Source organism: Myxine glutinosa, chromosome 3, assembly GCF_964187855.1.
Source record: "Myxine glutinosa chromosome 3, kmMyxGlut1.1, whole genome shotgun sequence".
In the NCBI taxonomy this organism is placed as follows: Eukaryota; Metazoa; Chordata; class Myxini; order Myxiniformes; family Myxinidae; genus Myxine; species Myxine glutinosa.
The window spans coordinates 11,751,202-11,777,118 of NC_136263.1; the positions used below are offsets into that span (position 1 = coordinate 11,751,202).

At 41.7% G+C, this 25,917-nt stretch overlaps 1 protein-coding gene across 3 annotated transcripts in view; it reads left to right on the forward strand.

The window, feature by feature from the left end:
- Positions 1–4,545: 4,545 nt before the first annotated feature.
- Positions 4,546–25,917, forward strand: part of LOC137413551 (alpha-1A adrenergic receptor) — a 58,763-nt gene continuing 37,391 nt past the window's right edge. Inside the window, exons 1-2 of one of the 3 annotated variants that reach the window (XM_068098980.2) lie at positions 4,546–5,843; positions 18,364–18,693. In XM_068098980.2, coding sequence (XP_067955081.2) covers positions 4,598–5,843; positions 18,364–18,521 — 1,404 coding nt within the window. In that variant the 5' untranslated portion in view covers positions 4,546–4,597 and the 3' untranslated portion in view covers positions 18,522–18,693. Of the gene's footprint in view, positions 5,844–6,090; positions 6,141–18,363; positions 18,694–25,917 lie in introns of those variants that run through there. The other 2 variants (XM_068098981.2, XM_068098979.2) reach the window with 2 other exon arrangements.

A 25,917-nucleotide genomic window follows, 5' to 3' on the forward strand; every position in this document is an offset into this window, starting at 1 on the left:
CTCTTCTCCCCTCCCCCCCTCTCCTCCCCTCCCCCCCGTTCCCCTCCCCTCCCCTTCCCGCTCCCCCGCCCGGCAATGCCGGGTACTTCTGCTAGTATATATATATATATATATATATATATATATATATATATATATATATATATATATATATATATATATATATATTATAATTATATAAATAAATATATGTAAACTCATAGCCAAAAATATTGGCACCCTTGAAATTTTTTTCAAATAATGCACCATTTCTTCAAGAAAATTGTTGAAATTAAAAAAATATTTTGGTATCCACTAATGTATTTCTTTGGTTTACAGTACAACAAAAAAAAAAAACTGAAAAAATTACTAAATCTTAGCTTATTCCACACAGAAATCCTAAAATGGCCCGGACAATATTATTTCGCACCTTTTTGAAGTTGTTAGAAATCATTATATTCCAAGCAGGTGATTCTCCTTTATTTTGGAATTGAACTCACCTGTGGTGAGTTGCAGGTGCCTGCAATATAAATATCACTCATTCAACCAGTTTGAATGGAGAAAATGAGTCATTCTGCTGTTTTGTGTCACTGTGTGTACCGCAATGAGCATGGAGAAAAGAAAGAAAAACAGAGAATTGTCTGAGGAGGTCAAACACAAGATTGTAGCCTAGCATGGACAATCTCCAGGCTACAAATCCATCTCCAGAGACCTTGATGTTCCTGTGTCCACTGTACGCAATGTTATCAAGAAGTTTAAGGCCCATGGCACTCTGGCCAACCTCCCTGGACATGGCCGCAAGACAAAACTTGTTCAAAGATTGCAGAGAAGGATTGTTCGAATGGTGAAGAAAGCACCTCGATAAACTTCCAAACAGATTCAAGCTGACCTTCAGACACTAGGTACGACAGTTTCAAATCGCACCATCCGTCACCAACTCAATGAAAGGAGGTTCTATGGTAGGAGACCCAGGAGGACCCCACTGCTGAGAGAGAGACATAAGAAAGCCTGACTGGAGTTTTCCCAAACACACCTGAACAAGCCAAAATCCTTCTGGGATAATGTCCTGTGGACAGATGACACCAAATTAGAGCTTTTTGGTAAAGCACATCAACTCTATGTTTCCAGAAAACAAAATGCAACCTTCAAAGAAAAGAACACTTTCCCTACAGTCAAACATGGAGGAGGTTCCGTGATGTTTTGGGGTTACTGTGCTGCCTCTGGCCCTGGGTGCCTTGAATGTGTGCATGGCATCATGAAATCAGGAGATTACCAAGGCATATTGGAGCACAATGTTCAACTCAGTGTCAGAAAGCTGGGTCTCTGTCGAATGTCATGGGTCTTGCAGCAGGACAATGATCCCAAACACACTTCAAAAAGCACCCAGGAATGGTTCAAGATTAAACGCTGGACTGTTATGAAGTGGCCAACAATGAGTCCAGATAGAAATCTCATTGAACACCTGTGGGGAGATCTGAAAACAGCAGTGGGGAGAAGGCACCCTTCAAATCTGGGAGAACTGGAGAAGTTTGGGCAAGAAGAGTGGCCCAAACTGTCAGTAGAGAGGTGTAGGAAGCTCATTCATGGCTATAGGAAGCGCTTGACTGCAGTTATTTTGTCCAAAAGCTGTGCTACCAAATATTAAGTCGAGGGTGTCTATAATTTTGTCAATGCCTTTTCTTTTTCTTTTCTGATTTAAAAGGATATATTAAGTTCTGAATCAAAAACAAAGCTTCTGTAATATTAACAGTGATAAATAAAGAAATTAAAAAGAAATGGTATTGACAAAATTATGGGTTACGCATATACGCATATGAAGTTACGTATATGAAAGGTTACGCATATGAAGCAAAAACATGTGCTGCCTATGTGCATATATCATGGGGGTGATCATGTTCCATATGTAGGGATGGTACAGGAAAAAAATGGCCACCCATTCAAATGTGTGCAAAATGATATGCTTAAAATATTTTATTGAGTGAAGTCTTAAGCATTTAAAAAGGTGTATCCTTTATTCTCGAATGGGTTTACAAATAACAAGAATGAAAATATGCCAAAATACATTGCGAGCGTACCAGATCGAGAGATCACAAAATCGCGGTTTTATTGTTCCTCAAAATGTTGATAAATGTCACCGTGCTGAGCACAATAACGGCTGAAGCAATTACAATGATTCCAACTGAAGGAAGCGACATTCTCTCTTGTGTATTGCAACCGTGTCGTACCAAACCATTTTTTAAATCGGATTTAAAAATGAATACACCACAAAAGCATACTTGGCATATCACAATGACGTCACGTTGGCATGGCAATGCACGGTCTAGTTTTCCAATCTCAGAATAAGGCCACCGTAGCTTTGTGAAGATGGTATAGTGTTTCTTTCCAAATTGTAATCACCAATCGTAGAGTCATACCTGTGGCAGTTATCGTTTTTCAATCGAACCAAATGTTAAGTAATGGTGGATTGAACAAATAAGGTGATTTATTGCTTTTATTTTTCGTCTTCCATCTCTTGCTCTGCTGTAGTTCTGCATAAACGCACACAGACAGGGTTTACCCACTTTTTTGGCACCTCAGCATTTACTCAATAAATTTTTTCCAAAGGATCGTTGATCAACTTCAAAATTATAGGCAAAAACTTTTTTTATTTCTTATAATAAATGACGGACCTGGGCGGGTCTGCAGCCAGACTCGACCACGATAGAGGGATGATATATATCATTAGTTTATTGAAGTGCCCTCGGGTCCATTATTAGTCAGGCCCATTGTGGATTAGTTTGTCATTTGCCCTAAGGGCAGTTTGTATTTTTTCTAAAAATCGGTATTCGGCACACTTCACGATTTTTTTTTTGATTTTTTTTTTTGTATACTGAATCGAGGCTCGTGAAAGAGCTAAAATTGCTGGGGGCCCTCGGGGCAATTGCTGGGAAAAGTCCGTGTTCGTGGGAATAATCCCATCTAATGTTGGTGATGGATATCAGAAAATTTATTCAATGCCAAACTCAGGATTCCAATCGAACTTCCAGCAAAAAAAAATCATGCCCTGCACAGCCTGCAGCTACTGACAGTGACACAAACCGTGACCCTGGTAGGGGCCTTCTTTATGTTGAAGGCTCCAGTCACAGTCTATGAATCCTCATCGAGGCGAGGTCTGAATAAAACAGCTGCATTGATATAAAAGTAAAAAAAGAGAGAATAGTCTAAGAGTTTTTGAGGAAGTAAAAAATCTGCTTTGTGAAAAGGGGAAGGCCATAAGTGTTTGGAAACGGCTCACCCTTGAGTTGCCAATGGCCACACAATAATCATGCGATGTAGTTAGGGGCTTGTCCAGTATTCCGTGATCTCACTAATGAATGAGGTACACAAGCAGCTCGTTCTTGGGAGCAGAAACCGAAGTGATATCTGTAGAAAAGAGAAAGAGAGCCATTCAAATGTGTACAAAATGCATTCAATTATGTCCAGGAAGTATGTGGAGCTAGGAACTCCCCAGATGTGAATACATCCCATGGCGTCCTTCACGAAGAGTACGTGAGTTATCGCTGGCATCCTGAACAAATTCAAAATTCCTGCTCTAACCTACGTAGGGCACTACCGTGCACCTGCAATAATCGATGCTAACCCACAGGCCTGTGCTGTATACAGAAGAAGAAGAAGACGCTGATATTCCAAGCTCATGCGCAGTTATTGGGAGCAACAGCCTTGAGATGTCAATTTCAGATACTTCACACCAGTGTTATAAGAATCCAAGAAGATGGTAATCCTTCATTTTCCACGGATTTCCAAGAAGAAAATTGTTCACTGGTTGCCACAACAACCCCCACAGATGCATTTGCAATATAATGGACACAGAAGCACATTTGCGGGAAAATGAAGGCCATTTGGTATTGGTGTGCCCAGCAGAGAAGCCTCAGCCTTACGCATGATAAAGGAAGGCTCGGGAACATTTTCCTGCTCTTTGTGTAAAAGGCATATGATAGCTGCAATTACATCAATGAATCATTTCATTTGTGGATTTATCCTCAGTCTTGGATCAAAGTTCCTCTCCATCGTGCATAATGCGGCTCACTGTGTGATGTCTCCAAAAAGGAAAATCCACCGAATCATTTCTGAATTGTCACCCTGCCTGCGAAGCACCAGGATGAGCTGTGTTGGGATTCATACCTTGACTAGACATCTCAGAGGTGAGCACACATAACCTCTTGCCTCCCTCTCCCTCTCAGTTGGAATACAACGTAATAGAGGTGATTGAACTGAAGGTCGCTCTTCGATCACTTTGTAGATCCTTGTTCTGTTTCTTGGTTGTTGATCTGTTTGTGTTTTTACTATCAGGCCAAAGGGTTCACATTGTCAAAGTCCGCCAACAACATTCCGTCCCTTGTATACAAATCCCCAGTCATCTCTCTGGCGGGGAAGTGTTGTTGGCATTGAATATCGAGTGGTATGTTTCAACATCTGAATGTACACAAACTTCAACTGAGTTGGCTGATATACAAGTCATTACACGACTTGGCCGTGGCTCCGATTGAGAAGCATGAATGTAGTTTATTCAGAGGACTGCCAGGGGAACGACACGGCACCCACGTTTGGAGTGACCTAATGCGAGCTTTTGCAGTTGAAGATGCACTCCATTCGAGTTTTTAAAAATGTTTGCGTGAGTGAGCATTTAGATGATGGAAGGGATGGAGAAGGGGAGCAGGGAGACGATTTTCTGTGTTTAAGACATACTCCCCTTCTCTGTACTTCCTCTCACCCGACTGTCCATAAATTATCCTGGGCAGGACTGTGTGGCCGCCCGAGCGGGTTCGAGGCAGGGGCAGAGAGCAGGGCGGCGCATCGTGAAGAGGCTACAGGAGGAGCGCACACCACGATCTCCAAACCAATGCCTGAACCGATGGGGCTTGTAGAGTCGAACGTCAGCGTCGTTGTGTTGGGATCGACAAGCGTACTGGTTCCCAATGACACTGCCACGGGTCGCGACATGAGGAGAGCCATTTCGCTCGCGGTCCTTCTCGGAGTTTTCATCTCGTTCGCTATTGTGGGAAACATTCTGGTGGTGCTTGCAGTGGCTTGCAACAGACAGATCCGTACGGTCACGAATCTCTTCATCGTCAACCTGGCCTGTGCGGATCTTCTCCTAGCTTCGGCGGTGCTGCCTTTTTCGGCCACGTTGGAGGTTCTCGGGCATTGGGTCTTCGGGCGGATCTTCTGCGACGTTTGGGCCGCGCTGGACGTCCTCTGTTGCACCGCGTCCATAATGAGTCTCTGTGCCATCTCCATCGATCGATACATCGGAGTGAGCTTTCCCCTGCGATATCCCACCATCGTCACTAGACGTCGGGTGTTGTTCGTTCTGCTGGCCGTTTGGATCTCTGCCGCTGTCATCTCCATCGGACCTCTACTTGGGTGGAAGGAACCCGCCCCGAAGGACTCGACTGTGTGTCTCATCACTGAAGTTCCAGGATACACGCTCTTTTCGGCCGTCGGCTCTTTTTACATACCACTGTGCATCATTCTGATCATGTATTGTCACGTGTACGTGGTTGCGCACCGCCAAACCAAGATCCTCGAGGAGGGCATCAAGTTGCAGTGCCGAAGCGAACAAGACGATGGGTGCACCTTGCGGGTGCACAGAGGACATGGTACGCTGCGACTTCGGCCCGAGGACAGGGCCACGGATCAGTCATTGATCTCCAACGATCAGGCTCAATACGCCAATAAAGGAGGCATCAGCAATCATTTTAGGAGCTCACTGTCTGTGAGATTCCACAAGTTCTCCCGGGAGAAGAAAGCCGCTAAAACTCTAGGAATCGTAGTGGGAGGATTCATCCTCTGCTGGCTCCCGTTTTTCATCACTCTGCCAATCGGTGAGTTTGCATCAAAATAAACCTCGGCTCCAGGAGCTCACCTGACCTGTCCTCCCTCCATCAATAATATATCAACTTTATATTAACCAAACTAGATGGTGTAATGGTTGGAATGTCTGATTTGTCTCTGGAAGGTCGCGGTTAAAAGTTCTAAACCTCTGCCTAGTCTACATCAACCTTTTTTTTTTCTTAACCTCCAACGTCAGATATGATAATATATGATTTTGGTGGATTGTACTCTTTACAGAGTGCTGGGATTGCTGAAGCAATTTCCTGCTGTGGGCCATGCTGGGTGTTTTACAAACAGCGGTAAGTCAGGGCAGGAATTTAGAACTTCGCTCACCTGCTCTTCACGAAGGACACCGTGGGATCTTTAGCATCCACTAACTCATGCTGGCAGAAGGAACACCCAGTTTAACGTCCATCCGAGGGACAGCAACACGACTAGAACTGCACTTGGTAGAGCGCACACCTCCGCCAGGCTGAAACAGTTTACATTTTGTATCCCACTGGTAGGCCAGATCTGGATTTGAATATTCACCAAAATTGAATCGATTCGTCCTTGTCACATTCCCAACCTCTCCACTGAGTTTAGTCCGAATCCGTCCACAACGTTTTCAGATATCCTGCTCACAGAAAGACAGGGGTGCAAACACAACCTCGATCCATCTTTGGTGGTGGAGGTAAAAATAACCTTTTTATTTGTAGGTTTCTTTTTCCTGAATGAAATAAGTAAACCTGCTTATCGGTGAGCTATTTAACTAACACTACTCCTACCTACTTCACCCACTGATTAATAAATTTAGCAGAAAGAAAAGAAAAATTTAGTCAGAGCTCATCTATTTATTACGTACGCATAAGAGTAATCTGTATTACATAATGTTTTACATAATCTATTTATTACATAATCATATGTAATCTGGAGCCGTGTCTGTCAGTCTGTCGAGCTATAACTTGAGAACAGATTACCGGATTTCAATGAAACCAATGACGGTTGAGTCAGGGAACACTCAGGAAGGGTTGTGATGCAAAGAAACAAAAAAAAAGGAAGGAAGATTTGTGTTTGGGAAAATGGGCACATGTGGCGAAACTGCAAACGCCAACTTGCGAGGCTGGTTATCCCCGCACGGAGGACAGAATCGCCCAGGATTCTCAGAATCTCTCTCTTTTGTTTCTTGCTCCATAGATTAACCATCGCAGATATGTAGAGGAAATGGAAAGACCCGTTTTTTTTTTTTTACGCCTTCATGCAAAGGCAGAGACGAGGAGGCCTCAGAGTTTGTTTCCTGCCATGGCCCGTGCCTAATACATACCCCAGACAGTTTGATCAAAATGAAGAGGAGAGTGGGAGCGTGAGAAAAGAAAACTTATTTTGATCTTCCTCTTCGTGTATTGTTGTATATTATTCGCAATTCAACATCTAAAAAGGCTGTGATGAAGATCCTATTCACACTCACCCTCCCGTACGCCTCGTTCCCTGAGTATATAACTAGGCCAGTATCTGTGCAACAATTACTGCTTTTTTAAAAGCAATTCTTCTTCCTCCTCTTCTTCTTCTTCCTCTTCTAGCAAACCCTATGAGGCGAACAACTGCAAAGGGCATGCGGGAATGAGTGCATCAAAGACAAAGAGCAAAACTGTTTTCACAAAAAATAAAATGTGGGTTTATTATCAACAATGCCAGAGCATCGAAAACACAACCACATACTCCGCACAATGTAAAATTGCCTTTTAATTACTGGGCATGCAAAAACAATCATTAGGCCATGAGGGGGTTATTCAATTTAAACACCAGCTTAAAATAGCTCAGTTAATTATTCAGACTCATCCTAGAGCTTGATGAGTGAAGTTTCAATTCTAGAAACTTCAAAGCCACTAGGTACTTTCCTTTCAACAGTAAACCAATGGAAGCAAAACAAGAAGGGGGTAAAAATGAGGGGACAAAGACTGAGATAGGAGTTGAAATTTTGAGTGTCTTTTCTAGGCTTGAATCACTCACCGACATAAAGGCAGGTGGGGGCTGGAGAGAGGATGGCAGGATAAGGAAGGTTAGAGGGGAGGCTGGGAGGAAGGGAGAGAGAAGGCCTGGAGATGGAGCCGAAAGGCTGGAGCAGATACGGAAGGGGAGGGGAGAGGGAGGCCAAAGTTGGGGAAAATGGAAAGAGAGAGGAGAAAGGCAAGAGGTGGGAAAATAATAATCTACCATATAAAACACAAAATGTCAGTTTGTGTGTTTGTACAGATGTCTGTCCCCCTTCATAAGGGTAGATTTTAAAGTCCAATCTTTTAATACAAATGTGTGTTCACTCCGGTCTATTTTTAAGGATAGAAAAAATTCGAAAAACATATATATATATAAAACCCAGTTTGTTTGTGTGTGTGTTACCTATAGACTCCTAAACGGAGAGGCTCACGTACTTGATATTTGGCACAGACATGGCCATTGAGCCTGGGAAGGACATGGCCGACCTAAAAATATTTGACGAGATCCATATTTTTTATTCATATTTACCTCAGCGCATTTCAGCAAGGAACATTATACACGGAATCTCAGCCGGTGCCAGAGCAGCTCGCCGATTCACTCAGAGCGATCACGTGATGCTCCATCCTCGCCACCAGACCACTGCACTGAAAATATGTAGAATGACCATTGCCATTCACACCACATAGGTGGAGATGCAGCTACCGGGCGCCATCTTGGTTGGCACTCGATGCTGGGCGATGGTGATTTCCGTCACGCGTTTGCACGTAATTCAGAGCGAAAAGCGATTGCGTTTTTTCACCTTTTGTGCGATCGTGTTTTGTGTCGATTTTTGTCGATTTTGTGCGATATGAATTAAACGTCTTTGAAACAGCTGTGAAACGTCTTTCCACAACCCTTCTGTAACCGATTGGAGCCGTTTATTGCCGCACAAAATGGCATTTTAACAGTTGTCTGGCTTTTAAAATCTGGGACATGTTCAAAACAAACGAGATCCGCGAAGCGAGTCGGTCGAGTCGTGCTAACCAAGATGGCGACACGGCGGCTACACTTTTCACGGAGTATGAGCGTTCGATATATTTTCAATTCAGTGCGCCAGACTCGCTGATGTACTTGATATTTGGCATAGACATGGCCATTGGGCCTGTGCCAGAGCAGCTCGCTGATTCGCTCAGAGCGATCACATGATGTTCCATCCTCGCCACCAGTCTCGCACCATATATCACGGTGTAATATGTGCGAGGCTTTTGTCTGAGTGAGCTTGAGTCGAGAGGGCGAATGTACGGGTTGGGAATGTAGGGTCTCCCTTCCCCCGCCCGGCAACGCCGGTACTGGAGGGCATCATAGGATCGGTGAGTCTCTGAAATCCGCTTCGTGCTGTTGTCGCGAAGATGCAGGACGATGTCACGATTGTTGTACTGCTCTCCTACCATGAGAACTGCAACGTCATTGTTGACTGGCCCTCCCCTCCCCCCTCTCCCTCCCCTTCCCTCCCCCCTTTCCCCTCCCCTTCCTCCCCCTCCCCTTCCTCCCCTTTCCCCTCCTCCCCCTCCCCCTCCTCCCCCCTCCCGTCCCCCTCCTCCCTCCTCCCCTCCCCCTCCCCTTCCTTTCCCCTCCATCCTCCCCTTCCCTTCCCTCCTCCCCCCTCCCCCTCCTCCCCTCCCCCTCTCCCTCTCCCCTTCCCTTCCCCCCTCCCCTCCCCTTCCCACCCTCTTCCCTCTCCTCCCTTCCCCCTCCTCCTCCCTTATCTCCTCTCCTCCCCCCCCCCCCCCCCCGTTCCCCTACCGTCCCCCGCCCGGCAACGCCGGGTACTTCTGCTAGTTTTCGATAAAAGAGTAATTATGTCTCTTATATTGGAATTGTAGATGGTCGCTTGCAAACTGAGCATCAAGGGTGGTGTGCAGAAACATTTTTTTTTAATAACAATAAATACAAGGCACAGGGAGATGAAATTCGTTGCACGTGATGTGTAACGCACACAGAGGAAAACGTGCGTTCATTTACGGATGTAAATAGGATGCCTAATAAATAAACAAGATGTCCGCAAACCTGACACTAGGACGAGGCTTTAGACTTTGGCACACTCACAAGGCTGCACAGTCTAATAAGCTGTTCCAACCCGTCATTTTTAACGGGGGGTTTTTTTTTAACTGGAATAATAATAATAATAACTTGAACTATGAGCAGTGTTTTTGGCTTCCAAGCAGTCCAAAACTCTCACCCCATTCATACGTTTTCTGAGGGAATGGAGCCAAATTCCATCAACATCGGCAAAAACACATAAATTGTTACTTGTCATGAGCTGGCCAAACCACAAATACAGTGAGTTACTTTTGTCAAATTTAAGTGTTTTGTTATCACGTAACTTATTCGACTAATTGCGAACTTCTGGATCGAGTCTTTAGAGCAGGAAGCTTCAATACCAGCTTTTTTATTTGTTTTTGATGTGGCATTTTGTATTTATTTTTTGATGTACCATTTTGTATTTATTTTTTGATGTACCATTTTGTATTTATTTTTTGATGTACCATTTTGTATTTCTTTTTTGATGTACCATTTTGTATTTCTTTTTGATGTACCATTTTGTATTTCTTTTTTGTTGTACCATTTTGTATTTCTTTTGATGTACCATTTTGTATTTCTTTTTGATGTACCATTTTGTATTTCTTTTTGATGTACCATTTTGTATTTCTTTTTTGATGTACCATTTTGTATTTCTTTTTGATGTACCATTTTGTATTTCTTTTTGATGTACCAATTTTGTATTTCTTTTTTGATGTACCATTTTGTATTTCTTTTTGATGTACCATTTTGTATTTCTTTTTGATGTACCATTTTGTATTTCTTTTTTGATGTACCATTTTGTATTTCTTTTTGATGTACCATTTTGTATTTCTTTTTGATGTACCATTTTGTATTTCTTTTTTGATGTACCATTTTGTATTTCTTTTTTGATGTACCATTTTGTATTTCTTTTTGATGTACCATTTTGTATTTCTTTTTGATGTACCATTTTGTATTTCTTTTGATGTACCATTTTGTATTTCTTTTTGATGTACCATTTTGTATTTCTTTTTGATGTACCATTTTGTATTTCTTTTTGATGTACCATTTTGTATTTCTTTTTGATGTACCATTTTGTATTTCTTTTGATGTACCATTTTGTATTTGTTTTTTGATGTACCATTTTGTATTTCTTTTTGATGTACCATTTTGTATTTCTTTTTGATGTACCATTTTGTATTTCTTTTTGATGTACCATTTTGTATTTGTTTTTGATGTACCATTTTGTATTTGTTTTTTGATCTACCATTTTGTATTTGTTTTTTGATGTACCATTTTGTATTTGCTTTTTGATCTACCATTTTGTATTTGTTTTTTGATGTACCATTTTGTATTTGTTTTTGATGTACCATTTTGTATTTGTTTTTTGATCTACCATTTTGTATTTGTTTTTTGATGTACCATTTTGTATTTATTTTTGATGTACCATTTTGTATTTCTTTTTGATGTACCATTTTGTATTTGTTTTTTGATCTAACATTTTGTATTTGTTTTTGATGTACGATTTTGTATTTCTTTTTGATGTACCATTTTGTATTTGTTTTTTGATCTACCATTTTGTATTTGCTTTTTGATCTACCATTTTGTATTTGTTTTTTGATGTACCATTTTGTATTTATTTTTGATGTACCATTTTGTATTTCTTTTTGATGTACCATTTTGTATTTGTTTTTTGATCTAACATTTTGTATTTGTTTTTGATGTACCATTTTTTATTTGTTTTTGATGTACGATTTTGTATTTCTTTTTGATGTACCATTTTGTATTTGTTTTTTGATCTACCATTTTGTATTTATTTTTTGATCCACCACTTTGTATTTATTTTTGATCTACCATTTTGTATTTCTTTTTGATGTACCAATCTGTATTTGTTTTTGATCTACCATTTTGTATATGTTTTTTGATGTACCATTTTGTATTTGTTTTTGATGTACCATTTTTTATTTGTTTTTTGATGTACCATTTTGTATTTCTTTTTGATGTACCATTTTGTATTTGTTTTTGATGTACCATTTTTTATTTGTTTTTTGATGTACTATTTTGTATTTGTTTTTTGATCTACCATTTTGTATTTATTTTTTGATCCACCACTTTGTATTTATTTTTGATCTACCATTTTGTATTTGCTTTTTGATCTACCATTTTGTATTTATTTTTGATCTACCATTTTGTATTTGTTTTTTGATCTACCATTTTGTATTTATTTTTTGATCCACCACTTTGTATTTATTTTTGATCTACCATTTTGTATTTGCTTTTTGATCCACCACTTTGTATTTATTTTTGATCTACCATTTTGTATTTGTTTTTTGATCTACCATTTTGTATTTATTTTTTGATCCACCACTTTGTATTTATTTTTGATCTACCATTTTGTATTTCTTTTTGATGTACCAATCTGTATTTGTTTTTGATCTACCATTTTGTATATGTTTTTTGATGTACCATTTTGTATTTGTTTTTGATGTACCATTTTGTATTTGCTTTTTGATCTACCATTTTGTATTTATTTTTTGATCCACCACTTTGTATTTATTTTTGATCTACCATTTTGTATTTCTTTTTGATGTACCAATCTGTATTTGTTTTTGATCTACCATTTTGTATATGTTTTTTGATGTACCATTTTGTATTTCTTTTTGATGTACCATTTTGTATTTGTTTTTTGATGTACCAAACAAACGTTGGTGCTGCCAAATCACTTTCTTGGCCATAGTTATACCGAGTGGTTTGCCATTGCCTTCCCAGCGTTGTTTATCCATGCTGTATCCTTTTAAATGTGGAGCATCAAGCAAGGAAGCAGTACGTACCATTTCTTTCATTTTGGTGTGACTTCGTCAGGGTTTGAACCACCAACCTCCCAGACTCAGAACAGACACTCAAACCATTACATCACCGAGTCTGGTACATACCGAGTAGGGGTGCTTAAGCTGTCTGCCAAATTTAATGGCAATCGGTTTAGTGGTTCTGGAGAAGAATGTTTTGTGTTTGGAACAAAATCCAAGATGGCCACCGATACAGGACAAAATAGTTTGAAAATCAAAATTCATTCAGATCAGGTTCCATAGGAAAACATGCACAGATTGGCATAACGAACCGTAACAGTTTTTTCAAAAGTCGTTTCACAAAAATTGGTGGAACTAAAATAATACCGCTCCTCTCCGGCCTTGCTCCCCCAGCTCTGTCTGTGCTCTGTCCCCCAAATATTCCTTCAGGCCGCACAAGATCTGCCAGCAACCCTCTTATGGTTAAACTGCCAAAATCAAGACTCTCTGCTCACCTTCACTCTTTCATTCCTCTTTTCTCCCAACTCTTGGACAAACTCCCCCACTCTCATCAATCCCACTCCTCCCTCCAGGTCTTTAAAACAGCTGTTCACCACCATCTCTTATCTTCCCTCATCCAAAACCTTGATTTTTTTCTACCCCCGTTAATTCACCCCAGATCCACTTTTTTTAAATACAGAATTCTTTCCTGGAAGTCCTAGCAGTGTCCACGTGTTTTTTTGTTTTTTACCTCTCCTCGCGTTGTTTATTCAGGTTACAGCCTGAATTGAAAATGGATTAAACTGATATGTTTTGTCACTGATCTACACATTATTCTGATGTTCCTGATCATAATCTTAATGATTAATGTTAAAGTAGAATTTTTTAAAAATTTTTGACGAAACAATTAAAATTTAAAATCTGTAAAGTCTTGAGTCAATAAATATAATCATCCACTTTACTATGACAGTCCAAATTGAGCTCAGGTGCATCCAATTTACTTTGATCATTAAAAAAAAAAAAAAATGTTATTCCGTTTCATTAGACTAAAAGAAAAAAAGGAAAAAATGTACATGTCTGTAGGCCACGGACTAATAATGCCAACTTTACAATTTAAATAATTTCACATAGTAACAAATACATCATACAGACAGAAAAAGAAATCAATTATCTATTTGCATTGGTGAATCAATCAAAACAGAAGAAATTCATTTAAAAGGTTGAAATGCTTCGGTCAATATATGAATGTCAATAATTACAGTAAAAATATCTAAATATTTGTATGAAATAGCCTACACTGACTTTAAAATGGTATAATATATAACATTACAAAAATTAAATATTCAATCAATTAATCAAAGTATTTCAAATGATGCTTCTTATTTCAGTTATACAGGAAAAAAAATATTTACTTTGTATTAAATTACACATGCTGTTAATAATAATTTAAAATCTTTCGAGATTATTCCAGAAATTCGGAAAATCAACAAAACAAAACAAAAAATAATAATTAAAAAGTTAAAATACATCAATCATGCTCCCCAAATTATGCATTTTATCTTACTATAATTCACCAAATGGCCGTCCGTCTGTCTGTCCATTCGAAGGTACTGCAAAAACTGCTGAACCGATCGCAACGATATTTTGTGGGGGTAATCCTGGGATCTCCAGGAGTAAAATAGGCTATTTAGTTTTTCCAATTTCAGCTTTGGTCTCCAGCATTCTCAGGTTTGGGCTCCCGCATAACATTCGCGTTCGCATAACGTTCATTGTGACGATGTTTTCATTGTGACGATGTTGTTTTCCCGGGTGCCGCACAAACGGCTGCACCGATCGGACTCAGACAAAGAACTTTCATAAGGACATGGGTTGAATCCCTGCTTGAGAGATTTCCAACCCCCTCCCCGCCATCACGGCCGTCTCTCCAACTCACAATCCCATGAGATATGCGGAAAGGACGACCCAAAACCAATATAAACATCATTAAACATCATTCGTATGTAAACATCATTAAAAGTAGATAATGACCTCGGCCAATGTTCAAACGACGTTTAATCTCTACATGAGAGAATTCTACATAGCTATTTGGGCAGTGTATACGCTAACAGATCACTGACTCCATCGATCTTGCCAAGGCCGTAACAGCTATCGGCTCAAAATCCTTTTAACTGTTGATTTGGTAGTTTTCACAATGAAGGAAACACATATCGGGAGAACATACGACATAGCGATTGTGAATGTGATAGCTCTGAGGCGTCTTTCGCTTCGCATCGCAGTGACGGTGAGCCCCAATATGGCGGCTGTAGGATTAAAAGCTGGCTTCAAGCCCCCTCATCACCCAAAGCCTTCAACCAGACATATTAACATGCTCCTCCCCCTTCATTCCCGTTCTTCAAAGCAAAGCGGTAAAAATTGTTGTATCGCCATTATATATGACGAGCAACGGTACCCGCCCTAAGTGCGGGGCTTCAATTTGGGGGCGCGATTTATATAAACATCCGTTAAATATCACACGCAAATCATCAAAATCTAAACAGTATTTTTAGAATTTCAATAAAAAAAACCACATCACTGTTCCTATAGGTATATAGTATTCCATCGTGTTTCAAATCGTGATATCAACTGTACGTTTTTCTTTAGGAAAAAAAATGGAATGATATGTCAAAACTTTATGTCAAAAGGAACTTTTATCAGAAATGTCATCTATCCTGAAGTTCTAAGCTGAAAAAGAGGTACAAAATCATTTTTTTAAATTCCCTAAAGAAACGCAGACAGTTGATATCACGATTTGAAACACGATGGAATAATACTTACCGATATGAGCAGTGATGTGGCTTTTATTGAAATTCTAAAGATACTGTTTAGATTTTGATGATTTCCTTGTGAAATGATTTAACGGATGTTTATATGAATCGTTTAAAATATAAAAAGCCTTCAATTTCTGATATTTTACCTTTTCATTTGGGCCTCCCAATTGAAGCCCTGCCCATAGGGCGGGTACCGTTGCTAGTTTCAATAATACAAGAAAAATATATTTATTTTGTATTGACATACACATGCTGGTAATAAAAGTTGAAATCTTTCGAAATTATTGAAGAAATGCAGAAAATTAAAACAAACAGAAAAAAATTAATTTAAAACATTAAAATGCATTAATCATGTTTCAACTGGACGTTTAACAGTTTCACGAGAGCAGGGACACTAGATTGTTTATATCGCTGAGTTCTTGATTGAGGAATGTGTATATGGTGAGAATTTGTGAGCCCATGTTCGAGAGAGGCTTTGCCGTTCAGCTGGAAGCAGATCACGATGTCGCAACCAAGCAGATCACGATGTCGCAAGGAAGCAGATCACGATGTCGCAAGGAAGCAGATCACGATGTCGCAAGGAAGCAGATCACTAGGTCGCAAGGAAGCAGATCACTAGGTCGCAAGGAAGCAGATCACGATGTCGCAAGGAAGCAGATCGCGATGTCGCAAGGAAGCAGATCGCGATGTCGCAAGGAAGCAGATCACGATGTCGCAAGGAAGCAGATCACGATGTCACAAGGAGACTGATCACAATGTCGCAAGGAAGCAGATCACGATGTCGCAAGGAAGCAGATCACGACGTCGCAAGGAAGCCAGGATCGATTTCGCGAAGTTGGTGAGGATATCATTTCTTCGCGTAGCCAGGGAAGGAATGCCGAAGCTGCTTCGGAGTTCCTCGTAATGATGTTGATCAGGGTACGCGATCATCCTAAGAGCTCTTCGTTGCACTCTCTCGCTGTGCTATCAGACTGCTGTGCTGTCAGGCCACTACTCCAAACCGGAGCACAGAATTCCATCAAAGGGTGAATATACACTGCGTAGATGAACACAAGATCTCTGTCTGACTCTTCAATTCACCCCAGCTCTACTTTTTGAACCTTGATCTTTTCTACCCCCGCTAATTCACCCCAGATCTACTTTTTTGTACCTTGATCTTTTCTACCCCTGCTAATTCACCCCAGATATACTTTTTTGTACCTTGATCTTTTCTACCCCCGCTAATTCACCCCAGATCTACTTTTTTGAACCTTGATCTTTTCTACCCCCGCTAATTCACCCCAGATCTACTTTTTTGAACCTTGATCTTTTCTACACCCGCTAATTCACCCATCTACTTTTTTGAACCTTGATCTTTTCTACTCCCGCTAATTCACCCCAGATCTACTTTTTTGAACCTTGATCTTTTCTACCCCCATTAATTCACCCCAGATCTACTTTTTTGAACCTAGATCTTTTCTACCCCTGCTAATTCACCCCAGATCTACTTTTTTGAACCTTGATCTTTTCTCCCCCCGCTAATTCACCCCAGATCTACTTTTTTGAACCTTGATCCTTTCTACGCCCACTAATTCACCCCAGATCTACTTTTTTGAACCTTGATCTTTTCTAACCCCGCTAATTCACCCCAGATCTACTTTTTTGAACCTTTATCTTTTCTACCCCCGCTAATTCACCCCAGATCTACTTTTTTTAACCTTGATCTTTTCTATCCCCGCTAATTCACCCCAGATCTACTTTTTTGAAATACCAACTTCTTTCCTGGAAGTCCGAGCAGTGTCCTTGTCTTTTATACCTCTCCCCACCCCCCTTCCCATGCCTCCTTCCCCAAGCCCTCTCCCTCCCACAGATCTCCCGGTGTCCCTGCTCTCTGCTGTTGTACTTGTGTGTTTCCCTCTCTCTCCCCATCTTGTCTCCCGCTCCCTTTATCATATGTTTTATGTGTCAGTTTGTCTTTTTGTGTATCAATGTCAGATCTTACATGAGCCTCGATCTTGTATACAAGGCGTTGCTTGATCCCACTTAAGGTTCGACCTTTATAGTAGATAACTAACACTAATTGTTCCAAAACAAGGTGTTATCTCTATCCCTTTAAAGGAACTGGAATAAGCAACAGATCGTTCAGATAAACTTTCACAGGTGCTGTATAATATTTAAACTTTCACAGGTGCGTTCAGATACAGGTGCTGTATTATGTATTAGTAAGTGCTGGTAGGATAACCTAGAGGCATAGGCATAGTTTTGACTTCTCTAGCAGGACCGAGAAGACCGAGAATCATGTCTCTAGTTTTGACTTCTGGGGGAGCAGGGGGCTTAATATTTATAATGGGTAACTAGGTCTGACTTCCAGAATTACCGACTTATTAGTGTAGTTACAGTGTACATGAAATCACAAACACGCTTTACGTTCATTATTTAAACACGCTTGTTTTTTTTTTTGTCTAATTGTTACCTCCGCCAACAAAGGTGGATGGAGGTTATGTTTTCACCCCTGTCTGTCTTTCTGTTTGTCTGTCCATTTGTGAACAAAATGCTCAAAAATGTGTGGACGGATTCGGACGAAATTTGGCAGATATGTAGCGTGTGTGACAAGGATGAAATGATTAGATTTTGGTGAAGATTCGGATTCGGATCTGGCTACTAGAATTTTTAAAGTGATTCTTCACCATTGGGAGATACCTGATGAGGGAAGGATGAGTCCATGTGGTTGTGACTGATATTTGCCCCAAGCTCATTGAGCATGGTCACGTGTGCTGATGGTCCATCACAGGTGAGGGAAATAACGTGGGCTCCAATCTCATGTAATTTGATGAGGCACTGAGTGACTAGATTTGCCTGTTCCTTGCCTGTCAAGCCATTAACCATAAAATGTGCAATAAGAACCTTCCAACTGCCATTCACAGCCACCAACATGAACACCAAGACATTAGTAGCAAGTGGAACACTGTCGTCTTCAACACCATTTCCAATGTCAACATACCCAAGGACCTTGTCCCCTGACATCTCAACTGACTTCATTATTGTCATCTCATCAAGCATCAAAGCGCAAAGGGTATCCTGACCCTTTTCCCTCTCCTGCTTAAACCTTGTCTCCAGTGCTTCAAAGACTACTTGACTGAATCCAGGAGACCCATCAATTGCACTATACCACTTCCGTATTGTGAAGGGACTTGGCAGCGCAAGTTCAAAGGTGTCTCGAACATATTCATACCCTTTTGCTGAGTAAAAGTGCAGTGTCAGGGCAAATGCTTTAAGTGTAGGGTCATACTCCTCCCGCTTCATGTTGTTACATATTTATGGGAGTGTATGTGAAGTACTATTCAGGTCTTTGCTTATCAATGTATAGTCGATTAAGGGTTGTTGTGGTTGGAGGGTCAGGAGCCCTTCTGGAAAAAGAGACCGGAAACGGAAGGGAAAAGACACGAGGTCGGAAGAAGCGACGAGGATTCTTCTTCCTCGCCCCGCTCCGACGAAAGGTGGGATCGATCTTGCGCCGCGTGGAAAAGCGGCGTTCCCCAAGCCCGTCTGGCGAGAGGAGTTACCGGGACGTGTACCTACCCGGTGGAGACGTCAAGTTGCCGTGGGGCCGTGCATCGACCCAGCGTCTGGCACCGTTCGCGGCACCGTCTACAAAGACGCGTACGGGTCGCACGTTGGGACCTAACACGCGTTGCAAGCGGCGTGGGGCTTTTGCTTGCTTTACCGTACCCGCTTCGCGTGGCCACGAGGGGGCTGCAGTCGTGGTTCCCGGTACGATACATGCCTGGTGGAAACACGTCCACCCGGGGTTCGTTCAACCGCCCGAGTGCGGCGACGCCGACCATCATCTTGGTCAGGAGGGGCCCAGAGACATTGTGAGGGACAGAGACCAAAAGGGGGTCGTGAGTACAAAAGGGGACACACATATATAAGATGGCCATCTTAATCATCTAGGGAATGGATTGTGGATTGTGAATTGTTGATGGTTGTTTGTTGTTGGTTGCTCGGGGAAAATATCCTTGATTGTAGCATTGACATTGTATGGTATCATTACCCTTGAAATATATTATTGAAACTCAGTTTTCTCTTGGGGGGCATTCATATGGATTGCGTGGCGAAAGCGCATATGTGATAGAACTTTCTGGCGAAGTTCCTCTCGCGGTCCGGGGGTCACCGAGACCAGGTAGTCACCGAGGGGACCACGTAACAATGTGAATAGACTAATGAAGTTTTGAAATGTGTACATGTGCACGTATCTGAGCTTTATGGGCTACATGTGTTGAGGAAACAAATGACTAGGGTAGGTTGCATAATCCACCAAACAAACCTGCAGAAAAATTATTGTAGAAATATAAAATTTTAGTAAATGATTTTGACAATATCATGCATGCGCTTTGGTAATTTGTATAGTTGTCTAAAATAAACACGATTTCTTGTTAAAATAAGTTTTTAAACTTTTCACTTCAGAAACAATGTACTTCAATACCTGCAATAACAAAAGAAAAGAATACATGTTATTCTGTATAACACTGAATATATCTGCCAAAAATCAGGGGGAACCCTAAACTCTCATACAACAAAAACAACCTACAGTATGCTATGGCTTATTGTTCCAACAGAATAGATGGAGCAAGTAATGAAGTATATGGTCCCCAGTGGGTTTTGAACCATGTACGTGCTCACAAGTTATAGTCACCTGTACTTCAGTACAATACTAGACCACAACACTCAAAAAAATGACAGCAAAATGCTATGATAATATAGGCTACAAAGTCATGACAGTATTTACATGTGGGCTACTATAGGCCGAGCAAGGCTAGGGCTCGGGGCTAACATTAGCATGGTACTTAGGCCTGCATGCATTTTCCTTTTTTTTCACAATACTGATCCAAGATCAAGAGGCTGTGCCGTGTGTTTAAACAGTTATCGGTTATGACCAAGAGAGAGCACTTATTTTGATATTATTTTTCTATTCCGGATCTTTTATGCCGGTACAGGTATTGAAGTAAAAATCAAACAGGGGCCTATCATGAACTTGAGTTCAGCCAAACTACTTACCGATGAAATGTAAATTTTGATCCTTTTCCCGAGATATTGGTGCAACCAAATGCTGCACACAGTGGCATCCTTGAAAAAAATCACACTTCTGGCGAAAAGATGGCATAAAATATGTCATAGTACGTTGAACACCTGATGAACGAACTGACCCGTTTCAGGTTTCGCGGGGCGGCGGGAGTGTCACACCAACATGGCCGCCAGACTGCTTCCGGTGACTTCATTAGCTCGCGTGGGAGCGATAGACGCATTGCGGGTCTAGGTTTTTTATATACGTCCGTGCTTCCTGCCTGTTTTCTTCCAAGGTCATTGTAAGGGAAGGGAACTAATTAATGTGTGCACTAAGGACCGATCTAAGTGTTTAAATGAGTGCATTGCCATAAGGGACAAAGGTTTGGCGGCAGGGGTGAAACCACGAACGAGGGAACTTTATCCATAATCTCTGCACTATTTAGCAAGCCCCGCCCCCCCCCCCCCCCCCCTTCGCGGCGGGGACACCAATACAGATACCGACAAACTGGACGAAACAGAGAACTTATTACAGGTAGATTCCCTATCACGACAGTCGGAGACCGCCCTATACAGATCTATCTGGCTCTAGATATTCCTCTACCCAAATTCATGAGTACTTTTGAAATGCACCTTTTGACTCTTTAGACTGCTGAGACCTTTTCGATGTTTGAGGACCCTTTAAGATGCCTGAGCTATTTTAAAACCCCAAACGTCCCTGAGGACCCATAAGCCCCCAAAGATCCAAAATTCCTGAGGACCCAAAAGACCCAAAGTCCCCAAGGACCCAAAACACCCAGATGACCCAAATCTCCCTGGGCACCTAAAAGATCCAGATGACCCAAACATCCCCGATGACCTGAAAGATCCAAAAGACCCAGTAGCCCAAAAAGTTCCTGAGGACCCAAAATAAAAAAGACCCCAAAGATCCAAAAGTCCCTGATGACCCAAAAGACCCCCGGGTCCGGCAGGCAGGTATGCTACAAGGTGGTGAAGACCAAAGAAAATTTGGTCCAATGGACCAACAGGCCCCAAAGTAATATAAGCACTGTTTTTATCTTAATGACTAAAGTCGGTACAATCGTCTTTCCCTTCGGTTAGCGTAAACGTTCACAATGTCCTCTGGAATCAGCTTCGCAATTAAATCGCCTTCTATGTGAAGAAGAGGCAGTGAAGGGTATCTTATCCCATGATTAAGCACAACTAGTTTCTAATCCGTCTCATTGCAGAGAAGCTTGATCCGAAGTGACCGCCCCGACTAGCAATGTGAGAGTTAACTGAATGAGTTTGTAATAGTTTGGGTACATTATCTGAAACAATTATTTTTTAAGTCTCTGAAAGGTAACAACAGATATCGTACCTGCTAAAAGGGTCCATTTCTGCAGCTGCAAGCTGAGGATATATTTTGAGTGGATCTGCATATTTATGTGGATGCCATTTTGAGGCGAGGTGGATGAATGCCATTTGTGTGACATCTTAACACTGACTCCCAAGAGTGGATGTGGATGAATGCCATTTTCATGACATCTTAACACTGAGTCATAAGAGTGGATGTGGATGAATGCCATTTGTGTGACATCTTAACACTGACTCCCAAGAGTGGATGTGGATGAATGCCATTTTCATGACATCTTAACACTGAGTCATAAGAGTGGATGTGGATGAATGCCATTTGTGTGACATCTTAACACTGACTCCCAAGAGTGGATGTGGATGAATGCCATTTTCATGACATCTTAACACTGAGTCATAAGAGTGGATGTGGATGAATGCCATTTGTGTGACATCTTAACACTGACTCCCAAGAGTGGATGTGGTTGAATGCCATTTGTGTGACATCTTAACACTGACTCCCAAGAGTGGATGTGGATGAATGCCATTTTCATGACATCTTAACACTGAGTCATAAGAGTGGATGTGGATAAATGCCATTTGTGTGACATCTTAACACTGACTCCCAAGAGTGGATGTGGATGAATGCCATTTTCATGACATCTTAACACTGAGTCATAAGAGTGGATGTGGATGAATGCCATTTGTGTGACATCTTAACACTGAGTCACAAGAGTGGATGTGGATGAAAGCCATTTTCATGACGTCTTAATACTGAGTCATAAGAGTGGATGTGGATGAATGCCATTTTCATGACATCTCAGCACTGAGTCATAAGAGTGGATGTGGATGAATGCCACTTTCATAACATCTTAATACTGAGTCATAAGAGTGGATGTGGATGAATGCCACTTTCATAACATCTTAACACTGACTCCCAAGAGTGGATGTGGATGAATGCCATTTGTGTGACATCTTAACACTGACTCCCAAGAATGGATGTGGATGAATGCCATTTTCATGACATCTTAACACTGAGTCATAAGAGTGGATGTGGATGAATGCCATTTGTGTGACATCTTAACACTGAGTCACAAGAGTGGATGTGGATGAAAGCCATTTTCATGACATCTTAATACTGAGTCATAAGAGTGGATGTGGATGAATGCCATTTTCATGACATCTTAGCACTGAGTCATAAGAGTGGATGTGGATGAATGCCACTTTCATAACATCTTAATACTGAGTCATAAGAGTGGATGTGGATGAATGCCATTTTCATGACATCTTAACACTGAGTCATAAGAGTGGATGTGGATGAATGCCATTTTCATGACATCTCAGCACTGAGTCATAAGAGTGGATGTGGATGAATGCCACTTTCATAACATCTTAATACTGAGTCATAAGAGTGGATGTGGATGAATGCCACTTTCATAACATCTTAACACTGACTCCCAAGAGTGGATGTGGATGAATGCCATTTGTGTGACATCTTAACACTGACTCCCAAGAGTGGATGTGGATGAATGCCATTTTCATGACATCTTAACACTGAGTCATAAGAGTGGATGTGGATGAATGCCATTTGTGTGACATCTTAACACTGAGTCACAAGAGTGGATGTGGATGAAAGCCATTTTCATGACATCTTAATACTGAGTCATAAGAGTGGATGTGGATGAATGCCATTTTCATGACATCTTAGCACTGAGTCATAAGAGTGGATGTGGATGAATGCCACTTTCATAACATCTTAATACTGAGTCATAAGAGTGGATGTGGATGAATGCCATTTTCATGACATCTTAACACTGAGTCATAAGAGTGGATGTTGATGAATGCCATTTTCATGACATCTTAACACTGAGTCATAAGAGTGGATGTTGATGAATGCCATTTTCATGACATCTTAACACTGAGTCATAAGAGTGGATGTTGATGAATGCCATTTTCATGACATCTTAACACTGAGTCATAAGAGTGGATGTGGATGAATGCCATTTTCATGACATCTTAACACTGAGTCATAAGAGTGGATGTGGATGAATGCCATTTTCATGACATCTTAACACTGAGTCACAAGAGTGGATGTGGATGAATGACATCTGTGTGACATCTCAACACTGAGTCACAAGAGTGGATGTGGATGGATGATATTTGTGTGACATCTTAACACTGAGTAACAAGAGTGGATGTGGATGAGTGACATTTGTGTGACATCTTAACACTGAGTCACAAGAGTGGATGTGGATGAATGACATTTGTGTGACATCTTAACACTGAGTCACAAGAGTGGATGTGGATGAATGCCATTTTTTTTTTTTTTTTTTTTTTTTTTTTTGTATACAAGATCGAGGCTCGTGAAAGAGCGAACATTAATCACACAGAAAGACAAACCGACACATAAAACATATAACATCGGGAGCGGTAGACAAGATGGGGAGAGAGGGGGAAGGACACAAACACAACATTTGAGAGCAGGGACCGAGAGACATGGAGACATCGAGAGATCTGAGAGAGGGCGAGGGCTTTGGGGGGGGGGGGGCATGGGAAGGGGGCGGTGGGAGAGGTATAAAACATATGGACACTGCCAGGACTTCCAGGAAAGAAGTTGGAATTTCAAACAAGGTGGATCTGGGGTGAATTAGCGGGGGTAGAAAAGATCAAGGTTTTGGATGGGGGAAGATAAGAGATGGTGGTGAACAGCTGTTTTAAAGACCTGGAGGGAGGAGTGGGATTGAAGGGAGTGAGGGAGTTTGTTCCAGAGGCGGGAGAAAAGAGGAATGAAAGAGTGAAGGTGAGCAGAGAGCCGAGATTTCGGCAGTTTAACCATCAGAGGGTTCCTGGCAGATCTTGTGCGACCTGTAGGAATATTTGGGGGACAGAGCACAGAGAGAGCTGGGGGTGCAAGGCCGGAGAGGAGTCGGTAGAAGACAGAAAGACCACCTACCCGCCTGCGGTGAGTGAGTGAAAGGCCCTCAGAGATAGCTTCATCGCGGGAGATTCCAATAATTCTGAAAGCTTTGGTTTCAACAGCGTGAAGCCGAGCTAGGTGTGAGGCAGGAGCACCGGCCCATAGGGGAGAACAGTATTCCATTGAGCTGCGGATGAAAGCCTTGTATGTGGTGAGGAGCTCAGGTGTGCCGAGGAAGGACTTCGCACGACGGAGGATGCCCAGTCGGCGACTGGCTTTGGAGGCCAGCTTGGAAATGTGGTTTTCCCAAGAAAGATCATGGCAGATAGTGAGACCCAAAATCTTGAGCGACAGAACTTCTTGGAGAGGATTGTTGAGAAAGTAGATGGGAGGGTTGTCCAGTCGATCTTTTCGGAGAGACATAGTAAGAGTGTGAGATTTGTCGGGATTGAAAGACATGTTCCACTTGTTTGACCAGTCTGTGATTTTGTCCAGGTCTTCAGAGAGTGAGGAGGCAGCAGACTGCCGATCTGAGGGAAGAGGAATGGAGCGGCAGAGAGTGGAGTCATCAGCAAAGAGATAGAGAGGATTTTCGAGAGAGTCAGAGAGATCATTGATGAAGACCAGAAAAAGCACGGGGCCCAGAACACTGCCTTGGGGAACTCCAGCCTGAACAGGAAGAGGAGATGAGAGAAACCCATTCAGGGCCACACGTTGACGACGACTAGAGAGGAAGTCCGCCAGCCATGCGTGGAGATTTCCATGGATACCAAAGGAGGAGAGTTTGGTGAGCAGAGCGGGGTGCCAGACCGTGTCGAAGGCACGTGATATGTCGAGGGAGACAGCTCTAATTTCCTGTTTGGCATTGAGGACCTCCATCCATTGTTGAGACAGCAGAAGCAGCATGTCCAGAGTAGAGTGACCTGGTCTGAAACCAAATTGATGATCAGAGATCAAGCCATTGGAGAAGAGGAAAGATTTCATATCCGAAGCAATGATGGATTCCATGACTTTGCTGATAATTGGGAGAAGGCTGATTGGTCTGTAGTTGCTAGGATCTGTTTTTGCACCTTTTTTGTGCAAAGCGGTGATGTTGGCTGATTTCCAAGCAGATGGCAGTTGACCTTGAGCAAAAGAGAGGGTGAAGAGAACAGAGAGAGGGTGA